At 34.0% G+C, this 24,082-nt stretch overlaps 1 protein-coding gene across 3 annotated transcripts in view; it reads left to right on the forward strand.

Annotated features, from left to right (window-relative positions):
- Window positions 1–8,835, forward strand: part of INPP5E (Inositol-3-phosphate synthase) — a 35,491-nt gene extending 26,656 nt beyond the window's left edge. For 2 of the 3 annotated variants that reach the window (XM_075304060.1, XM_075304061.1), the window contains exons 3-7: window positions 165–1,596; window positions 1,889–2,017; window positions 2,086–2,743; window positions 2,798–3,051; window positions 3,121–8,835. In XM_075304060.1, coding sequence (XP_075160175.1) covers window positions 335–1,596; window positions 1,889–2,017; window positions 2,086–2,743; window positions 2,798–3,051; window positions 3,121–3,229 — 2,412 coding nt within the window. In that variant the 5' untranslated portion in view covers window positions 165–334 and the 3' untranslated portion in view covers window positions 3,230–8,835. The remainder of the gene's footprint in view (window positions 1–164; window positions 1,597–1,888; window positions 2,018–2,085; window positions 2,744–2,797; window positions 3,052–3,120) is intronic. The other variant, XM_075304062.1, reaches the window with a different exon arrangement.
- Window positions 8,836–24,082: the final 15,247 nt, after the last annotated feature.

Below are 24,082 nucleotides of genomic sequence, written 5' to 3' on the forward strand. Positions count from 1 at the left end.
TTGCGTTTTTTTTCCCAATCGAAATCGCCATAAATCATTCGATAGATTTTTCTTTTCATAGGCTGTTAATTTAATACATTAGAATTAGTTTGCATTGATCTTATTATTATAAGCCTAATTCTTTGCCACAGTCTTATCTATTTCATGTTTATTTTTTTATTCAGATGGTGTTGGTCGTCAATGAGAAATAAAATTATTTTGAGAGTCGTAATCAGTTCCTGAAATAACAACTCAACAAATATTCAGATGTGAATCTCGCCTAAAAGTAAGCTCAAATTCTAAATTTAATCTTAACTTAGATTTATTCAAAAGCAAAATCCAGAACTGCAGCAATATGCAACGTGGCAATAGTGAAGAACGTATAGCTAGTACAAGTTCTAGTCCACGCCATTCCAATAAATCCGCTGGCTCTGGTCTTTTTGGTTTGCTATCCAAACGTTCCACGAAAGTTGAACCACATCCCTCAGTGGAGGTAGAACACAATAACCGCCAAGCCAATAACAATCATCTGAATAGCTCATATGATAGTAGTAGCAGTCATGATACCTCATTTGCTAAGTGTTCTTCGGAAAGGAAATCACCGCAGATGCATGAGCTGAATCATGTGGGCAATAATGTGAAAAGTCAAACGCTACCCAACAATGTGAGTCCTGGAGCTATGATGAAGGACGCAATGAATATAGAAAAATCTCTCAGCAGTGGAATCATTAATTTGCATCGTAAAGTTAAGACGGGGAAAAATAAAAATCATCTTCATCGTCATAGCACAGATGGTTCCCAGAGTGATGGTGGTGGAGTGGGATCGAATGGCCAAGTCGTTCTGAGGAAGACACCCAAGCACCGTTCTCCCAATCATAATCGTTTCAGTCATCAGTTTAGTTTATGTTGTAAAGCTGAGAAGAAACCCCTAACTCCGCCGGTGACAGTTCGCTACAATTCCATTCCAGATGCTGGCCAAGTGGGGCGTAAGGATACGATGTCCTTGAGTTGGACAACGGCAGATAATGCCTCTTTGTCTCTGAACTCGGCGATATTAAATCCAAATGCGAATTTACTTCCACCGGGTAATAGTTTCAGCACCAGTTTGAATCTCTCAGAATGCGCCAGTGCTCCACAAAGTCCTGTAACAGGGAAACCCATGACATTTCCTTTAAATGAAAATTCCTATGGCTCACCTTCCAATTCTTCCTTACGTAGTAATCTAAGTGATATTCCGAATGGAGCAAGCAGTAATACTGTGCCCAATGGGCCCATAAGACCCATAGCTGTGACGGCCTGTCGATCACGTCTAAGACTTAAACTATATCCTCCGGGCAAAGAATTACCACCGTTTGGAAAGGAATTTCAACCTCCTGAGGATAGTAATGTATCGTCGATAAAGAGAGCCACAACTCCCCAGCATATGTCTTCACCAAACATTGCTAGCCAACCCGATGGAGCTTTTGGTAGCCAGGAAGTGGATACACCAACGGTACGTTTCATGTCCCAAGAGAATATACAGTTGCAGCGACAAAGTTCTGGATCAGGATTGGCTCGTCAGGCATTAATGGCAGCTCAAGTTTTGAGCTTAATACCTACGGAAAAGGTGCGAGAAAGGTAAGTCGGAGAGAGCAAACTGACACGTAGTTCAAAAATTATATTATTCTTATACCCATGTGGGTCAGTTTCGAAGACATTTCGTTCAGTGTGGTAGTCATTATCGGGACACCTGGACCGGTTATAAAAACCCTACCAATTTTTGATTCCTTTTTATTTTTTGTATTTGTTGTATTATTTCTAGAGTCAAATTAAGCATGCTCGTTTATCTGTGGGGTTGTCCCATTTCTTTGCCATATCATAACGACGGACTGGAAGTCGAATCGAATTTATATTTTTGTTTTTCTTACAGAAGTTTTTTGGATGGCCGCCTAGGTTCTTCTTCTCTACTAGGCCCGAGTGAATTGAATCGAGTTTTACCCAATAAGGAAGTAACAATATTTGTTGGAACTTGGAATATGAATGGTCAAAACCCACCCAAGTAAGTATACATCTGTGTATGATGATTACAGGCTCATGTAACTAATTGGAATTGTTTACTTTCTTCAGAGAACTGAATGATTTTGTCTTGCCACCAACGGTGGAACATGTCCCCGATATTGTGGCCATTGGTACACAAGAATCAAGTCCTGATCGTTTCGAGTGGGAAGTAACGATTCAAGAAACTCTTGGCCCTTCACATGTACTCTTTCATTCAACCACATTGGGTACCCTACATTTGGCTGTGTATATGAGACGTGATTTAATTTGGTATTGTTCAGCACCTGAAGATGCCAATATGTCGGTGAGAACTGGCTCAGCATTCCGCACAAAAGGAGCCGTGGCAATATCATTTTGCCTTTTCGGTACATCGATGCTATTCGTTACCTCGCATTTAACCGCCCATCAACAGAAAGTTAAGGAGCGTGTCTCAGATGTCAAACGTATAATCCATGCCCTCGATTTACCCAAGAATCTGAATTTAAGGCACAAAAACAAAGATGTTACACAAAATTTCGATAATGTTTTCTGGTGTGGAGATCTTAATTTTCGTTTGGGAGAACCAAGAGAGAAACTTCTGGAGTGGATACAGAATACCAAGTTTCCATTGCCCTCACATTTGCCCCATGGCTATATGCATACGGATCAATTGTCATCGGTATTGGCTGATGGGGCAGCATTTCGAGGGTTTATGGAGGCCAATATAACATTTCCACCCACCTATAAGGTAGAGTCTTGGCTTCCTTTAAAGACAATCGTATTGATCATTTCCTTTTTGCAGTATGATCCTGGTACTCAACATTTCGATACATCTTCCAAACAAAGAGCTCCGGCCTATACGGATCGTATACTCTATAAATTTCGCCAAACTCAGGGTTTAATGATGAGACGACAAAGTAATGTACCTGGTATGTCTACGGTCCCTCAGCCCCTGGTTCAATGCCTACTCTATGACTCCGTACCGTCCATTATAACCTCAGATCACAAACCAGTGTGGGCTTTATTTAAAACTTTGATAAGAGCGGGTACAGATTCGTAAGTTATGACCTTTTTGTGTCTACATTTTAAAAATAATGTGACTCTGTTTTTTTTCATATGCTACAGCATTCCATTGGCAGCTGGTCTTTTCTGTCGTGATATTTATTTGGAGGGTATGAAGAGAAGACTAAATAATCAATATAATGGTTCATCGGCTGTTTGCTCCATCCAATGAGCAGAATTTTTAAATGGTGTTACGCACACTCCCTAATCTATATACAACTATAGAGAGTTTTAGTGATATAGGATAACAAAAAGAAAAAATAGTAGAGGCTCTAAATTGTAATAAGTTATTAGGATAACAAGTGAGTGAGAGATATGCAAATTGCCCAGGATGATTTGAAAGATAAAGCGATTGATGATAAATACGAGGAATTTTTTTTTTTAGCTACCGAATTTATATATAACTGAATTTTTATATGTGTCTCAATCGATATTGAGGTGCTTAGAGAATTGCGAAATTGTCATTTTGTGTTAATTGGGCCACTCGTATCCTGGTCTCCTGTTGTATACAGCGATTGCTGCGAAAACTTCCCACTAAGTACTGCTTGACAGCATGACTGTTTTATGATCGTACTGGGAGGCTTAAATGAGTACTGCAGAAACCCAAATCCTATGGAAACGTTCTCACTTGCCTGTTGTTCCACAGCATGTTGCATATTCTTTTAGTACAAACTGAAGCTGCATAGCTTACAATTGATCTTATTAATTTGTCCACATCCCAAGTGCTGCCCGTAAAATATTTGCGAACCTTTTTCCTGAAGGCTATCTAAGACTCCCGGGATTGGGATTCCATCGGCTATTCATTGCATAGCTGGCCTATGGAGTGAAAAGTGTATTTGAGGATATCACACCGAAAACCCTCCGAACTGCAAAAATCGACTAGGTATGATCATCCTCGTAAGATAGATAAAATCCCAACGTCATTTGGAGGTAGAGCTTACATACTTGCCCACAAATTGCAGATATAACACAAGACCCATGTCCTGGAAGACAATGATATCGGTCACCGAATCAAAGGTCTTTGCTAGGTCGATAATTGTGTTAAGATGCATTGGCTACTGAAAATTTATACGTTTTTCTGTATCCGAACTTCCGCCTGAAAGACATTTGATAATTTGATTTCGGAAGGCTATCTAAGGCTCTAGAGTTTGTGATTCTATTGGCTCTGATATTCGCGGTCTCTGATCCATGCATTAAAAAGTGTACTTAAGTGTATTTCTTAAATGCAATAATCGATAAGGAACAATTCTGTATTGGCTACTGGTGGTAGAAGAGAGATATTACGGACTTACTTCAGTCATAACACTGGCATCATTAGCGGAATCTTTCTAGCAATTTTCCTGACATCTAAAGGGTGGTTAAAATTTCAAGGGCCGATGTTGATTTTGAATAAAACACAAACTATTTAGGAAATTATTGTAATTTTATTTTATTATGATATATTGGTATTACTCAATTATGTATGGAACAAAATGTCGGCCAAATAGGCGCCGCGACTTCGGTGGCACACCTTCATCCGATGGTCTAAATTTTCGATGACGCTGAGGCATAATGGAGTTTCTATGCCGTTAATGTACCGAATTATCTCATCCTTTAGCTCTCGAATTGTTGCTGGCTTATCGACGTACACCTTTTCTTTCAAATAACCCCAAAGAAAAAAGTCCAACGGTGTCAAATCACATGATCTTGGCGGCCAATTGACATCGCCATTACGTGAGATAACACGGCCATTGAATTTGTTGCGCAAAAGAGCCATTGTTTCGTTAGCTGTGTGGCAAGTGGCACCGTCCTGCTGGCGTCCACATCCATATCTTCCAATTCGGGCCATAACAAGTTCGTTATCATCTCACGATAGAGAACACCATTCACAGTAACTGCCTGACCGGCCTCATTTTGGAAAAAATACGGCCCGATGATGCCGCCAGCTCATAAACCGCACCAAACATTCACTCTTTGTGGGTGCATTGGTTTTTCGACAATCACTCTAGGATACTCATTCGCCCAAATGCGGCAATACTGTTTATTGACGAATCCACTGTGGTGAAAATTTGCCTCATCACTGAAGATGATTTTCTTCGAAAATTGATCATCCACTGTTGCCATTTCTTGGAACTATTTAACACGTTGTTGGATTGTGTATCTCTCCATGGTTCAAATTGATTAAGTCTGAAATAGCGCAATGTCAAATAAAATTCGGAAAAAAACTTGGCGTTTAGGTGTGGTTCACATTCAACATCGGCCCTTACAATTTAACCACCCTTTATTATGAGTAGCGAATTAGAGGACAAATTAAAGACTCCAAGTAGGTTCCTCACTTTCCAGGTCGTTTCAGGAATTTCAACATCAAGGAGACAGAGCAATTATGGTGAGAACAAAAAATATCGCCTAGTACGATTCATCACAATGGACTGACTGTTTGTCTGAAATAAATCGGGCTGTCACTTTAACCTAACCTAACGATTCATCTTTTCTATAATCCTTATTTGGCTTTAGAAATTGAAATATTATGCCCAAACTACAGAGGTTGACTATGGCAAGGACAAATTAACCCTCTAATGCCCCAATTTTTATGCGCGCTGATTAAATTTTCAATGTTAACGACACGAAAGCAAGAAAACTATACAAGAAAAATGTATACGGTAAAATTCAGTATATGCTGCGAAGCCTCTTGAATAGTTTTAATTAAGTTTTCTTAAGGTGTGTTTTACTAAAAGCGTCCTTATTAAATGAAGACCGCCTAAAGGCGGGCTTGGGCATTATAGCGTTAAGCAGACTGAACTGGTAACATACTCAACTTCACGTGGTTCATATTTAGGGTTAAGATTTTCAGGAATCTGGCCCTCAAACATTACTGATGACTATTATGCAAAGAGTATGTTTGACGATTTTTTTTGGCGAATATCCATCAACAATGCTGTTCATAGTATCTCCCCCACAGAAACTCTTCGTTACATTGTACACAGTTTGAATTTCTTATTTCATATGGTTCAAGATCCAATAATTCGTTCTCGCTGGCAGAGATGTTTCGACGTCGTCGTCCAAAAGAATAACTGAGATGAACTTTGATAGGTGAAGTTCTACATGAGGAGGTCCCTTGCCATTGAGCTTAACATGGAATCGGGCAGCACTCAGTGATAAGAGAAAAGTTCACCACTGTGGTATCACAATGGACTGAATAGTCTAAGTGAGCCTGATACATCGGGCTGTCACATAACCTAACCTAACCTAACCTAACCTAACCTACATGAGTTAAGATCTGCCCAGCAAAAAAATTTGGAAGTTCTTCCAAAGGCACAACTTTAAAAGCACTTCCAGAAGATGCACTCCCAATGATGTTCTTTATTTTAACTACTCAGGAAGTTCTTTTAATTAAATTTTTTATATCTTGGTTTTTCATAATTTTAATGGGTAATTTTAACTTTTTTGTTTCAAGTTGGTTAAAAACAGTTTAAGAATTCATAAAATGGTACAAATCATTTAAATTTTGAAAATATTTGAGGTCAAACGTTTCCGACAAGCGTTAGAATCCATTAAAAAGTATAAAAAATTATAAAAATTATTTATTTGACAAAATATTACAGAATTTTTTAAATTACATCCAAAACATTGATTTCGGATCACACCTAAAGAAGTGATGAAAATTCAGTGTAACGGCTGTTGAAATGGAGGACTTCCATCCTATGACAAGCCCATGTTAAATTCATCGCTTCTGCGCCAATTTTGCACCACTTCCGGATCCAAAAGGAACATTTTCTTTACTTTTTTGGCGACGCTTTTTTTGCTGGGTGGGTTAATATATTCTAAAAAGAAAATTGAGCTTCTGTTCTATGAATTACTGATTACAAAACTTTGTGGTAGTGTAAATATCCCCAATTCTGATATCGTATTCGGGATCAGTAGGCCCAAATCTTCTTGAAATGACTCTAATATGACCAAACTGTTATGTACATCACCGTGGCAGATTAAAAAGTGTGTTGTTAATTTTTTTTTAACATTGTATTTTATAACTTTTGTATATACTCGTAGAGATGACGAACTACATAAAAAGAGTTTTAATTTTTAACCAGGTGTTCAAAATTGATGAATTTATTTTTTCAAAAGTTATCATAAAACTAAGCGGAATCAGAAAGACGGGCATGTGATAATTAGCAAAGCACTATCAGTAATGAATTAATGAAATCGGTTGTAACAAATATAAAAATTCAGTAGTTTTAATACTCGATTGCAACAAAATAATTCCCATGTTATTGAAAGATTGTTAAGGAAAGAAAAAGAAATGCAGAAAATATAACATCAGAAATATTTACCTATATAGAAATCATAATATTATATGGGAATCAAAATAATAGGAAAATCTTTGAGTGATTGATATTTTGACAAGGAATTATTTCTAAACTCTTATTATATAGATAGATTTTATATAGTTCTATTGCATAATTCCTTGAAGAGCATCTACGCAGGAGGACTCCCAGTTCATTTCCATTTATATGAAAAAATTATGTGTGATTCGAAAGTGACAAATTGTCATTTTATAGATGATTTGGCAATGACCTATTTATATGTTCTTTTCTTTTTTAAAATCTTTTATTCAAGTGACTAATATGAGGGTAAAATTTATTTATTTATGCTAAATTACCCTCTGTCATATTAATCAAATACGCAATACTTCATTACATATAAAATTATTAGTTAGAGGAGTTTTTAACAGAAATTTCTAATTTAGATAAATGGATGTAAAAACTGGGAGAGAATTTATCTGAATTCCCATAGCGTATTTTATTATCAATTTATTATAGCAATATGTATTATGCTCAAAGACATTATCATAGTCATAATTTATGGAAAATTATATTGAATGATTACTATTGTCTCGATTGAGGCATCTCACCTGATACATAACATAGAACATAACTAAGCCGCTAGGTTTCATAAGACCATTGATATATTAACAAAAGGAAAATAATTTTTTTTTCGTTAGAATTGATTATATTTACAAAAAACAAAGCTATCTACAACATTAACTAATACCTAAGGCCCTAGTTTAAATTTTCATAATTGTCCTTGCCTTACATCTTAACAATATATCTTATCATCTAAAGAAAGCTTTTGTACATTGTGCCTCCAGAAACTAGTCAATGATCTTTAAAATTAGGAAAATGGTAATTATGACTCTTGCTAAAAACTAAGGAATGCAGATACAGATTTGTAAATAGGCTATTGTGGCGATTAAAACTAAGATACTTTGACTTTCTTGTGTCTAAAGATATCCATATGAGTTGAATGGTGTGGACATTAATTGCAATCCATGTAGATTTTTTTTTAAATTAGTTATAAAATAAAACAAAAAAACTAAATTAATATGTTTTTCAAACTAAATACAAATACATCGAATTGAATTAATCAATATTTTTTATTTAAAAATAACTTCATTTAATTAAATAATATTAATATGAATAAAATTAATTGAAATTAAATAAAATGTGCGTACACGCAGAAAAGGAATATGATCACCCCAACCATGTTTCAAGAGCACATTGTAACTTTTTCAAGGAAAACATGTAACAGGTTTATCGAAACCATGTTATTTGCTCGGAAATCATATATCTGATTTCGGAAATCATGTTATGTGTGACGAGAAAAGTATATTTTTGCGACCAAAATGTCACATGGTCGCCGTGAAAAAGTAACAAGGTGCTCTTGAAACATGTTTGAGGTGATCATATTCCTTCTCTGGGTGTAAAAACGTAGTAAAACGAAATCATCCAATACAGATAAAAAGTCCACTGTTAAATTGACTTATTTTTATTGCAATTTGTTTTTGTTTTAAGTTTATTTAAAAATGCTTATAATATAAGTTTAGTTTATTATTTTTTAACTTTTCCCCAGTCTAATGAAATTTTCTTTATTCCAAAGATGTTTCAGGGTAATGTTAGTAGGGTAATGATACGGCGAAAATGATTTTATTCTTTCCACATAGTTAATTTTTTTTATGAGAAGAAAGAATTTCGTAGATGGCAGAAATTTTAGACTCCTAAGAATTAAAAAACCAATATTAGATTTTCCATTGTATATTTTCTCTACACGCAAAGAAAAAAATGTTTGGAAAACGTGTACTGAAAACGTTTTTCTTTTGTTAGAGTTTTTTGAATTGCTTCGAAAATTTTAAACTTTTATCACCAAAAAAATTCGTTTGTTACAAAATTTTTATTTTTTCAATAAAAAAAGTTAGTTTTGAAACAACGACACAGTCCGTTTCGTTTATATCAAACACTGTTCTTTTCTGACTTTAGGTCTTTAATAAGACACATTTTACAGTTCAAAATTTAATATAGTACAATGTAATGTTGAACATTTTTTCGGAATCTTCCGAACATATCTGGAATATATGTAAAAAAAAACAAAAAGAACTTTGGTCGAAGCAGGGATCGAACCCACGACCCTTGGCATGCAAGTCGGACGTAGCACCCACTGCTCCACGACTTATATTTTTAGTTTCCCAAATGAAACAAAATTATTTAAATATTTGCTTTATAATTCATTTATTTTCAACTATGCGGTTTAACTTCTCCAAATAACACCAAACTTAAACTGAGAGCCTAATTCATTAGTCAATAACTTAAATACTAAAATAATAAGATAAAATAAAATATTTACATGTAGTGGTGAGAGTGGAGCCAAACTAAAGTTTTAAACAAGTTTAGTGAGTTTGGATCCACAATAACTAAAAGAGAAAATGTGTGTTTTTGTATATGTGTTTGTGAGAATATAACAAATGAGATAGAGAGAGAGAGAGTAAAGATAAATATAAAGAGAGAGAGAGAGACTACAGATAAAGATAGAGAGAGGCTAAAGATAAATACAAAAACCAGTTTTGAGAATTAGTATCCACATTAACCAATACAACAACAAAACTATTATTTATATTATATAAAAGTGGATACATGTATAGACTAAATATATTAATAATTGTATTATTTTACTCACGGTGCCAAACTAAATGTTTGTTTCTGTTAAATAAACTTTGTTTATTCGGTTCGTGGGCGCCGCAAGCTATGCTATATAAATATAACTTATATGGGTAATTATCTATTGATGACAATAACAGGTACATAGCTCAGTGGTTAGTGTGTTGGCTTACAAAGTGCATGGTCCGCGGTTCGATTCTCCGTCCAGGCGAAAGGTAAAAAAATTTTAAAAATTTATAAAAACGTATAATTTCTTCTACATTGTTGGTATTACAGGAAAAGGTGTTAAGAACTAAAAAACATCGTGGATGTGAGAAATATGTAAGGGAAAATGCAATTAGCAAGAAAACATATTTTTTGAGCTAGTCTTTATGAAATTGTTTTTACATCCTGGAAAAGAATAAACGTTTATCACAAAAAGTATATATTTTTCTTCCAAATACACTTCCTTACAGCGAAAAGCAAATGAGAAACGAAGTTTGTTTGTCTAAAATTTCGTTTGGGAGGAAAGAATTATTTTTTTGCGTGTAGGACATTTTTCTGTCTTGAATACAAAGGATGATGTGTTCCAGTTTTGACCGAACACCAAGAACTATCGCGGTGAAACCCTCTGAGAAGGGTTTGGTAACATTTCTAAGTGTTTCAAATCTTCTGGAAGTGATTTCACTGCAATGTGGAATGCCGTTCGGACTCGGCTATAAAAAGAAGGACCCTTTCCATTGAGCTAAACAGGGTATACATGATAAGGGAGAAGTTCAACAGTGCGGACCATGGACTAAATATTTTAAGTGAACTTTAAATAGCCAGCTGCTACGGTACCTAACCTAGCCTATGGCGGCCCACGCCATTACCAACGGAAAGGCTTGATTTCTGGTGCCAATTTAAGATGTACATTTTCAGATGTTTGATAAGTAAACGCTATCATTTTGTTTGTTCACAAAGTCCTTAATTTGGAATGGCTTTTTATCGGAGAAAACCAACTTACGTGTAAGCGAAGTAACTCCCTGACTCTTCACCACTGTCGTATATGAACAGGCTAAGAGAACCTGAAATAGCGGGTTGTCAATATACCTACACGCAAAAAAATAATTCTTTCCTCCCAAACGAAATTTTAGACAAACGAAGTTCGTTTCTCATTTGCTTTTCGTTGAAAGGAAGTACATTTGGAAGAAAAGTATATACTTTTTGTGATAAACGTTTATTCTTTTCCAGGATGTAAAAACAATTTCATAAAGACTAACTCAAAAAAAAAATTTTCTGGCTAATTGCATTTTCCCTCACATCTTTCTCACTTCCACGAAGTTTTTTAGTTCTTAGCACCTTTTTCTGTAATACCAACAATGTAGAAGAAATTATACGATTTTATAAATTTTTAAAATTTTTTACCTTTCGCCTGGACGGAGAATCGAACCGCGGACCATGCACTTTGTAAGCCAACACACTAACCACTGAGCTATGTACCTGTTATGGTCATCAATAGATAATTTTCCATATAAGTTATATTTATATAGCATAGCTTGCGGCGCCCACGAACCGAATAAACAAAGTTTATTTAACAGAAACAAACATTTAGTTTGGCACCGTGGAGCAGTGGTTGCTACGTCCGACTTGCATGCCAAGGGTCGTGGGTTCGATCCCCGCTTCGACCAAAGTTTTTTTTTTTTGTTTTTTTTTTACATATATTCCAGATATGTTCGGAAGATTCCGAAAAAATGTTCAACATTACATTGTAGTATATTAAATTTTGAACTGTAAACTGTGTCTTATTAAAGACCTAAAGTCGGAAAAGAACAGTGTTTGATATAAACGAAATGGACTGTGTTGTTGTTTCAAAAATAACTTTTTTTATTGAAAAAATAAAAATTTTGTAACAAACGAATTTTTTTGGTGATAAAAGTTTAAAATTTTCGAAGCAATTCAAAAAACTCTAACAAAAGAAAAACGTTTTCGGTACACGTTTTCCAAACGTTTTTTTTTCTTTGCGTGTACACAGAAAAATGTAAACTGTTTTATGGGCAGAATGAACTACCTCTTGCGAAAATTGAACTAAAATCTCAAATGTGGAGGTCAATACAAAGCGTTTGTGAAACCTCCAAACCGAAGAACTGACCGTTATTGTTTTTTTTTTCATAATTTTCTAGAATCTATAAAACGCCCATCTTTTAGAAACCCGACTGACGGACCTGAATTAATCACCGTAAAAATGTATTGTAACTAAAACTGTGTAAAAACTCACAATGCAGTTCTTGAAGCCTTTTTAACAAAAGTCATAATTACCATAAAGGAAGAAAACACACAACAAATTCGCCTAAACCATAAGAAAAACAAAAACACCTCACAAGAAAAAAAAAAACACATCTACTGTAATAAATACTATGCCTTACATTAATAAAAGCAAACAACATTTCACAATTATCGAATAGCTTTTCTATACTAATAGTATTTCAAAAATATATGAAAAATAACATAGAAAAAAAAAAAATAATTTCAATATGAAATTTAATAAATAAATAAATAAAATGAAAGACATAGCTTTTAGTGATTGACATAAAACTATATAATAGAAGTTATTAATATTTAATTTAATATAGCCTATAGATAAATTTATAGCGCCCAATTAAATATAATCTAAATAGAATATATATAATAAATATAATACTCTGTTCGTAATTTTTCAGAAATGAGAAATTTATTGAAATATTTACTATGTACTCGTTACTGAAAATATCCAACTCAAGATTCCTTTCCTGTCAATGCAAAATTTTCAATTAAAATTGCAATAAAAATAAAAAAGCCCTTCACCCCTCTCTATCTCTCTGCATCTTTTTCATATAACTAAATAATTTTATATTTAGCTATTTAAGGTGATCTATTTTGTGTGGTTTATTTGTTAATTAGCAGCAGCGCATGTCTTGCTATTTGTTATGTTTCTATTTTATTGTCTGTAATGCTGCAGATATTTTATTGTTATTATTTGTGATTGTTTATTTTTATAAAATTTAATTAAATAAATTTATACATGATATACAAAAACAAAAAAAAAATTGTGGAAACGTCTCATTAAATAATTTATAAAGAAACAAGTAAGTTAGATTGGAGCCGACTACAGTGTGGCTGATATGTATTGCAACCAGGTTGCTACCATTTCTAAACAGCTGACAAATTTATTCCAGTCACAGTTAATTTTATTGATTAGATTGTATTTTATTTGACTGGAAAACCACAAGTGGCTATAGTTAGAACCCTCCAGCATTTATACGTGAATAAATCTTTTGTTTCTCGAACCATTGCTCGTTACGAAAAACAACGCTAACGACATCAGAAATTATTCAGAAATTATTGCGCTTAACTTTGTTGCCCTTTGTAGCCTAAATCTATACCACCACATTTGAAGAGCATTATTAAAACAAAGACTTTAAATGGAAAATCCGAAATAATCACAAAAATAAAACTTTGCTATTCAAAGCAATAATTCTAGGAATAATATTTTGCTCATCACTAGTATTATATTCTCGTCAGATAAATGTCATATGAGAAGGCTTAGCCCATGACATAGCACTACTCTCAAAAAAATATTGTCATTAAGTCAAAGATTTCATGTCCTTAAATTTCGAATGCGAATTTAGCTTACCATAAAAGACTCATTTCTCTGATATAAACTTCATTTCCTTGTCCAAAAGTTCGTTCGAAAGTTAGCGTGACTTCAACAGACGGACGGACGGACATGCTTAGATCTACTCAGAATTTCACCACGACCCAGAATATATATACTTTATGGGGTCTTACAGCAATATTTCGATGTATTACAAACGGGATGACAAAGTTAATATACCCCCATCCTATGGTGGAGGGTATAACAAATAAATTCATGAAGAAGACATTTTTACTTGAAACATAGCATAATTTATACTTGAAGTCGAGTCTTAATATGCAAATTTAAGTTGCCGTTAAAACTTTTTTAATGGACTTTGATAGCACATGAAGAAAAAAAAGCGGAAAAAGTGAATAAATTAAAATTTGGACTCAAATTTAAAAGAGAAATTTTTCTTAAATGAGTCCCGCCTCTTTGGGTCTGAATCAACACCAAAATCATAAGTGCAAAAACAACATTGGAGCCGGGTATGTTTTTTTTTCAGTGTATACTGGATACATAACCGAAGGATAGACTGCCGGTTAATACATTTGTATTGTAATATTTATTTATTAGATGGCAACACTGGAACATTTTGAGCTTTGAGAGAATTTATTGCAATATTTTTGAATTGAGTAATTGCATGCGCAGTGATAACAAATGACTATATATAGCGACATCTTTTGTTTGATAGATGATTTAGTTTTAAGGTTTTGTATGACAACGATTTGGTTGATGGCTTTGGTAAAGGATATAATGTATTCCAGAATGGTATAAGGATATAGAAAACTAACAAAGATTGAAAAATGTGTGAATACAAAGCACGGGCAAATTTAAATATTTTCGAATTTGTGTGAATCTTTGATGGAAAAAGTCCCATTCATTGAACACATTGATGAGCATGTTTCATACGCAATACCATATACGTATGAGGGTGCAAATTCTCAATATAAATTGAACCGGCCTTAAGAAATTGGTTACTTTCAACACATGTGCTAATAGGTTTGAAACATAGAAACTAATTTCAATTTGAAAAGGTTGTTACATGGAGAAATATTTGCCAATATATTGAATTCTAGTGTTGAAGGTAAATTTTTTTTGTAGAGAATACAATTTTCTTTCTTAAGATGAATTCTAAGCTAATTCTTTGAAATACAAATATTTGAAAGCGTGTTGAATATAAGCATTTGTTCTATGGTAGCATTTAAGCTAATTCTTACAAAATATGTTTGAAAGCAAGTTGCCTTTGAGCATTTCTCCAATACTTGCATTTACGCATAAAAATACGCTCAACTCTGAATTCTTGGAACATTTCTCATGCAGTAGCATTTGTGAACTTGTGTACCCTACACATACAATAATAACAAATTTGCTTTCTATGACTATGTATGTGTGTGCATACAGAGTGGGGATGTAAAAACGAGTGTTTTCTACTATTCGTTTCCGGTATAGGACAATGCCACATTGTCAACTACAAAAACAAAAAAAGAAAAACGACAAACATTACAGCAATATCGGCATGAACAATCAGGTGAAACACAATCGAATTTTTCAGTTTGTGTTTGGTTTGCATATGTAAGTTCGGCCAGGCCGAATCTTGTGTACCCTCCACCATGGATTGCGTAGAAACTTCTACGAAAGACTGTCATCAACAATCAAATTAATTGGGTTGTGGTATCTTAAAACTTCTTAACATCGTTTTCTAAATTGTGAGTTAGTCCATACGTGGTATATATTAGACAAAAAAGTTATGTATAGGTAAGTCTACAAATAATTACGAATCGATGTGGACTTTTGCACGGTACGTAGAGAGCCAGAATTGAACTATGGGGGTCGCTTATATGGGAGCTATATACACCCAGCAAAAAAATTTGGAAGTTCTTCCAAAGGCACAACTTTAAAAGCACTTCCAGAAGATGCACTCCCAATGATGGTCTTTATTTTAACTACCCAGGAAGTTCTTTTAATTCAATTTTTTATAACTTGGTTTTTAATAATTTTAACGGGTAATTTTAACTTTGTTTGTTTCAAATAGGTTAAAAACAGAGTAAGAGTTCATAAAATGGTACAAATCATTTAAATTTTAATCATTTTAAATCCAGTCTGAAAAAATTGTGAATTTTTGAAAATATTTGAGGTCAAACGTTTCCGACAAGCGTTAGAATCTATTGAAAGTAATAAAAAATTATAAAAAAATATTTATTTGACAAAATATCACAGAATTTTTTAATTTACGTCCAAAACATTGAATTCGGATCACACCTAAAAAAGTGATGCAAATTCAGTGCAACGGCTGTTGAAATGGAGGACTTCCATACTATGACAAGCCCATGTTAAATTCGTCGCTTCTGCGCCAATTTTGTACCACTTCCGGATCCAAAAAGAACATTGTCATTACTTTTTTGGCGACACTTTTTTTGCTGGGCAATTATGAACTTGATATGGACCAGTTTTTGTGTGATTGGAAATCGATTTATCTGAAGGATATATAGACCGATATGGACCTAGTTACGCATGGTTGTTAACGACTATATACTAGCACAATGTACCAAATTTCAACTCACTCGGATGAAATGTGCTCCTCCAAGAGGTTCCAAAACTAAATCTCGGGATCGGTTTATATGGGGATATATATGATTATGGACTGATATGGACCACTTTTGGCATGGTTGTTAAATATCATATACGATCACCACGTACCAAATTTCAAGCAGATCGGATGAATTTTGCTTCTCCGAAAGACACCGGGGGTCAAATCTGGGGATCGGTTTATATGGGGGCTATATATAATTATGGACTGATATGAACCAATTCCTGCATGGTTGTTGGATACCATATACTAACATCACGTACCAAATTTCAACCGAATCGGATGAATTTTGCTCTTCCAATGGGTTCCGGAGGTCAAATCTGGGGATCGGTTTATATGGGGGCTATATATAATTATGGACCGATTTCGACCAATTTTTGCATGGGTGTTTGAGGCCATATATTAACACCATGTACCAAATTTGAACTGAATCAGAAGAATTTTGGTCTTTCAAGAGGCTCCGGAGGTCAAATCTGGTGATCGGTTTATATGGCGGCTATATATAATTATGGACTGATGTGGACCAATTTTTGCATGGTTATTAGAGAACATATGCTGACACCATGTACCTAATTTCAAGCGGATCGGATGAAATTTGCTACTCTTAGATGCTCCGCAAGCCAAATCTGGGGATCGGTTTATATGGCGGCTATATATAATTATGGACCGATGTGGATCAATTTTTGCATGGTTGTTACAGACCATATACCAACACCATGTACCAAATTTCAGCCGGATCGGATGAAATTTGCTTCTCTTAGACAATCGGCAAGCCAAATTTGGGGGTCCGTTTATATGGGGGCTATACGTAAAAGTGGACCGATATGGTCCATTTGCAATACCATCCGACCTACATCAATAACAAGTACTTGTGCAAAGTTTCAAGTTGATAGCTTGTTTCGTTCGGAAGTTAGCGTGATTTCAACAGACGGACGGACGGGCATGCTCAGATCGACTCAGAATTTCACCACGACCCAGAATATATATAAATACTTTATGGGGTCTTAGAGCAATATTTCGATGTGTTACAAACGGAATGACAAAGTTAATATACCCCCAACCTATGGTGGAGGGTATAAAAATTGGAAGTTCTTCCAAAGGCACAACTTTAAAAGCACTTCCAGAAGAAGCACTCCCAATTTTAACCCTTTTTGTTTCAAATAGGTTAAAACAGAGTAAGAATTCATAAAATGGTACAAAACATTTATATTTTGTCGAACAAATGCTAAATCTAATCTGAAAAAATTTTTGAAAATATTTGAGGTCAAACGTTTCCGACAAGCGTTAGAATCCATTAAAAAGTATAAAAAAAATTATAAAAATTATTTCTTTGACAAAATATCACATAATTTTTTAATTTACATCCAAAACATTGAATTCGGATCACACCTAAAGAAGTGATGCAAATTCAGTGCACGAAACTTTTCTATTTTTAGTATCAACCTTACTCACTAAAGCGTCCCTAGCAAAAAGTCCAATTGATTGAGATCCGGAGATTTTGTTGGCTATTTTCCGGTATAAATGAAGCGAGGAACCTCATTTTTAAGTCTGTTGGAACGTTCATGATCTGCGGACGAAATGTTTATTTGTGCAAGGCTTCAATACTGTCTTCAGGATATTTTTCCGATAATATTCGACATTTAGTTTTACCCGAATATCGATGAATATAAGCGGAGAGAGACCATAGACTGTTAGGGCGGCTCACACCATTACCGTTGGCGACGCTTATGTTCTGGCAAATCCGATCATTTGGTTTGTTCACAATTTGCACAATTTGGAATGGAGAAAAGTATATTCGGTAACTGGCCACTTTCGTGGATGCGATGCAACTCCTTGGTTCTTTCCAGTCTGTTTTTTGTGCATTGGTCACTTCTTGCACTTTTTGGAAATTCAATGTCTTTAGTTCAAGTCCATTTTTATGGCGATATGTTCAGTTCACGAGCAAGTTTTCTATCACCGCACAGCGGTTCAAAATCGTGCGTTTTTTAAAGAAAATTCTTCAACTTTTTTCTTGTGATTGCTTATGTATTTTCCTCTAAGGCGGGCTGGCCTTGAAATTTGGTTACCTCGGGTGTATGGACCGATTTCGATGATCGAAAAAATTTGTCAAAATTCGATATTTTTGGATTGTGGAGTCTATAACTTTTAATCTAAAGCATACAACAAACGTACACTGCCAATGCACATTGGGCCAAATGACCGAACTCTCACGCATAACATCAATTTTTGAACTTGAGAAAATTAAATATTTGGTGGTACGAAAGAGTTGACAACACATTACGAAAAACAAATCCAAAATGGTAAAACAATATGGCAACCCGTTTGGCCGTCTCAGGCCGACGAAGTGGCAACTCTTTGCCATTGATTTTTTTCTTGAATTCATAGTTTAGCAAGGTGCTTTAGAGATTTTGCTGGTAAAACAAAGTGTTTAAAGTTATAAACTTAATTTAAAATGTAAAATTTAAGTCAAAGTATGTACTTTTAGTAAAAATTAACAGCGATGGTAAATATTGTTTGGTTGTTTAAGAAAAATGTGTGACACAAAGCATATTTTTTCTTTGCTAAATATAATGTATGTCCCATGTTTTCTGGAGTAGAACTTACTATATTGGAACGTATTGGTTGAGTTTTATACTGCGTTAGAAAGGTTGAGATGTTGTCTTTCTTGCAAACATAAATGTGTCTGCTTATAAGTGCTAATAAAGCTACCCTGTTATAATTATGGTGTTACAATCAAAACGCAGAAATTGTTAAATATTGGATAGAAAACAACTCCCAGTGCTGTAATAATAATGCAAAAACATTAAAAAGTGATAAGTCTACCATCAAGAAAAAAGTAAAATAATTGTGCAGGGAAATAGAATGAAGTAGCGTTACTTTGTTTAGTAGAAACATCTGGACAAAACAATGGTAACGAATGAGAAATTTAGGTAAATCTGCAATATCTACCATATCATTAATAATAGGTATATAAAATAAAATGTCGTCCTGGGTGTCTTACTGCAACTGATTCGTCGATACAAGTTCAGTTACAAAATATGCTTAATGATAAAGCTAATATTTACATATATACTTACATATAGCAGAGTGTCAAGGTAGTGACACGTACAGAAGTAATATGATCACTGCAAACATGTTTCAAGAACAAAATGTTATTTTTTAACGAATATGTTCCCATTTCAACATAGTGTTGCAGAAATGATGGTATTTGAAACTTTTAGCTGAAATGAGCGATTGAATTAAACTAAAATTGCTGAAATCATATACACTTTAAGGCAGTGATCAAGATGGAGTAACAGTGAGCATCAGTTCTAATCTAGATTTTCAGTTTCCAATGTTACTACATATTGAAATATTTGATTTGGTGTATGATAAATGTGGTTGAGATACATCCTACACTAGAAAGTGGGCGTGGAAGTGGCCGGATCGGTCCGAAATGTTGATTATACTTCATTCTCATCCCCAGTGGTACATGTACAAAAATTTAGAGCTCTAAGCGCTTCCTTTGGGTTGAAATACGCCCTTCATTTTAAAGTGGGCGTGGCAATGGGCGGATCGGTCCAAATTTTTTATCATAATTTATTCTCATCCCCTGTGGTACATGTACAAAATTTCAGAGCTCTAGGCGCTTCCTTTGGGTTGAAATAGGCCTTCATTTTAAAGTGGGCGTGGCAGTGGGCGGATCGGTCCAAAATTTTAGTCGTACTTTATTCTCATCCCCAGTGGTATATGTACTAAATTTCAGAGCTCTGGGTGTTTCCGTTGATTTAATGCGTCAAAAACCTGTCATTTGGCCCACTGTGCAATGGTACAAAAGATTTATTCGCATTTAAATGCTGGAAGGTTGTAGCGATAGCCACTTGTGGTTTTACAGCCAAATATACAAACAAAACACAATTTTTGGATTCAATCGCGAAATTAATTTATCCAATTAATTTTTAATTGAAATGTCTTCAATCACTGTATCAATCACCGAAGTCGATTAAAAACTTAATTGATTCAATTAAAAAATTAATTGATACTATTAATTTTTGTGTTAATTAAAAAATTTGTTGAATCAATTAAATTTTTAATTGAATATTATTGAAAATTCAATTAAAATTTTAATTGGGAATAGTTTGGTGATTTTTTGTGTGTGTAGAAGGTTGCAATACATACCAGCCACACTTACCCTGCGTGAAATGAATGACCGTTATCGACCGGCGCAAACAAATTGTCTCTGGAGTGTATGGGCCTGTCCCACTTCTGGACAAAACATATAGAAAGGATCGATCACAATGTGTACTCTAAGAATTATATTTCGGTAATTGTGTTCCAATTCCAATTATATTAATAATATTTTTTAAGGAGAGTATACAATTGAAAAATATATATAAAAATTGAAATAATTTGGAGCATAGGTACCAGTCCTTCCATAGTTCCGTCAGTGGCAATTCGCTCTAATTTTCCATAGATTAATGACAAATTTTCTAAAAATCGCTTGACATTTTTCTTTCATTTCTGTAAAATAAAAGATGGATATGTATACTTTACTTGGTCTCAGATCAATATTTCGATTCCACATTACAACTGTAATGAAAAAGTTACTATACCCCCATCATATGATGATTTGTATAAAAACCAAAAACAATTCAGTTCAATAGAAGAGAGTAGAGTGGAGCAGGGTCAAAGAGTATTGCTGTCGATAGAGTTACCAATATTGTAGATGGGAGCGTATGAGTACTAAGTGTATGTGTCAATGTGCTACATATACATGTCAATGTGTGAGCATAGGTGAGCAAGTGAGTGAGTGAATGAATGTGTGAATAGAGTATCTGCTGTGGCAGTAGGTTTTGGATTTTTCTTCACTTCATTATTCATGTCTGCCACGTTGCTCTTGCTGTGCATTACAATTTTACGTTTATAAATTATTCGGCAACACTCAACATTTCTTGTTTTTGCCACAGAGACATTTGCACGTTTTACTATAGGGTTTGTGTGTGTGCGTATTATAAATCTTGCAAGCCTGCATTTGTATGATGAATACATTTTTGGGGAGCATTACTACTTCTAATATTGTTAAGTTTACAATACCACTCTCATTATTTTGGAATCCTTTACTTGTTACTAGGGTTGTAAATGAAGAAATCTCAATATCGAGTTTGGAGAATATCTACAGGGATTTGAAGTAATTAAAAAATTTCGCAATACATGAACGTAAAATTATTTAATTTAAAATTAATCAAAAAATTGTCAAGTATATAAGATTTTTTTTAAGGAAATCCACTTGTTGAGTTGGGCGTCCTAAAAACTCTGCAATTATGACTGGGTCTAATTAAACTACAAAATATCTGGTTATATAATATAGAAAATAACACAAAAATGCCCAGCAAAAAAATTGGAAGTTGTTCCACAAACATTTCTTTTAAAGCCCATCCCAGAATCTCCCATTGATTTTTTTCAACTTCGAATGCAGTCCTTTTGGACAAGTCCACAATCATTCCTTCTAAAGCAAATCGTGAGATCCCCCAATTATTTTTTACACTTCTGATTCAGTCCTTTTGGACAAGTCCACAATCATTTCTTCTAAAGCGCATCTTTGGATCCCCCAATTTTTTTCTACTTCCGATGCAGTCCTTGTGGATAAGTATTAGAAAGTACGCAATCAGGCTATTTTAAGTGCAAATTTTGGACAATTAAATTTTACAAAAAAAAAAAAAAAAATAGAAAATTATTAAAAAAATAGAAAATTAATAAAAAAGTAAAAAATAATAATAATAAAATAAATAAATTTCATACCCGATGGGATTTGAACCTGTGCCGTTTGACTTTTTCGCTTCCATGGAAGTTCTTTTGAGAAGGGTTTGCAAATAACGAGAATTTTTAATTTTTTTGTTGATTTTTAATAGAAAAAAAATATTTGTACGAAAATATATGCCGAAAATAAAAAATAAAAAACGATGAAAAACATAAAAAAAGTATTTTTTTAGAAAAATATTTGATAGAAAAAATTACCTCTGGTGAGATTTGAACCTGCGTTTCTTATTTTTTCGTTCATACTTATAAAGAACATCTCGAGAAGCAATTAGAATGTTATTCCTTGGTGTCGTATTACGATCATATCACAAACATTTGAATTGACCTTTCAACGCTTTATGTTTAATGGCGTTTGTGGCTGAGTGTGCTAAGGCGTTCTGTTATGGTGCCATCAAACCCAGGTTCAATCCCTGTTAGGAGCAAAAAAGTTTTTCAAATTGTAAAAAATTAGATAATAAGAAAATAATAGTGTAATAAAAACCAAGGTTAAAAAAAAGTGAAATTGGTTGAAAAAAAATCGTTTTTCGCTTTTTAAATTTCTTCATTCAAATTAACTTCCAGGGCACAACTTCTAAAGCAATGCAAAGGATCCAAAAAGGGTGTACTTCCGTCCAATGATAAGTCCATGTAAAATTCATTGGAGATGATCCATGTTTGCACTACTTCCGGATCACAGATTGGGGATCCAAACTACTTTTTTGGAAGCTCTTTTTTTGCTGGGTGGTTAATAATCCCAAGTTCAGATACGGCGATAAATGCAAACCGCAAAGCCTAGAAACTCAAATCGCCACATCTATCGACTTGTTAGACCAGTTTTGATTGATTACGGCTATAAAAGGTTAGTCAATCATGGCGCTTGTAAAAGTGCCAAAAATTCATCATTCATAATGTAGACATGACAAATTTTTCCATTTGCATTTAAAGTCGATTTTTTTCATTTTTTCGTTAAAAGTAGATTTCAGTTTATGTTAGTTTATTGGAATTATTATATTTTGGTTAAAATACCAAGAGAAAAAAAATATTTATATCTCATAAATTTTATTGAATTTGATCAAAAATATTTACTTGGTTTTATAAACGAGTATCGGTGTTTGTGATATAATTATATCAAACAATTTTTTAAATTAACCTACATTTTCTTTCACTTTTCAAGTTCAATCTTTAGTACCTATTCAATAACCCTACTTCTCAACATCCACAAAAGAACTTGCTAACCTTCCCTTAACTTCTTTTAAAACCAAGTTGCCACTCAAACCGAAAACAACATTAACCAAACCGAACCATACACACACACACACAAACGCTTAAACACATTCGTGTCCCAAGTAGAGTAGATGTGTTTTTTTCGGGTTCTAGTTTCCTACATTTATTCATCGCGTATGCACACGAATAAAAGAAAAGTGCATTCAGTTTTTTTTGTTTGTTTGAGGATTTCGTGAATGTGTTCACATGTGCATTGGTATGTGAGTACAAGAAGTTGTTTTTTGTTGTTGTTGTGCTTTTGCAATGCGGAAATGTTTTGAATTTCTCATGAATTCAAAGGAAATGGTAAGGAATAAAATTTGCAATGCCACTATAAATGTTTCCTTGAGTTCCTTTAGAATTAGTGGCTGGCAATAGCTTGCACAGGGTGACACAGAATGTTCAAATCATTGTCGAAATGTTTCATAGTTAAAAAAAAAAAATTGGGGAAATGTACACACAAAAAAATAATTCTTTCCTCCGAAACGAAATTTTGAAGCGAAGATGACTTTGAAGCTGTCGCGTTATAGTCAAAAAAAGAAACAAAAATATTTATGATATTAATTTCTTGCCTTTATAAAAACAGAAGAAATTGGCATTTCGAAATTTTGTTAGTCTCAGGCAGGCTCCTAAATTTGGGCACTTCGTCCTTGCCATAATTGGTTCGCGTTGCCAAATTTTAATTTATTGTCCAATTTCAATATATGTAGTAGAGAACGCGAAGGGAGATATAGAGAGAGGGAGAGAGGTTGCTTATTCGCACCTCAGGAATCCATTTTTATTTGAAGTTAGTTTGCATTT

This window comes from Haematobia irritans, chromosome 4 (assembly GCF_050003625.1).
Source record: "Haematobia irritans isolate KBUSLIRL chromosome 4, ASM5000362v1, whole genome shotgun sequence".
NCBI classification, from domain to species: Eukaryota; Metazoa; Arthropoda; class Insecta; order Diptera; family Muscidae; genus Haematobia; species Haematobia irritans.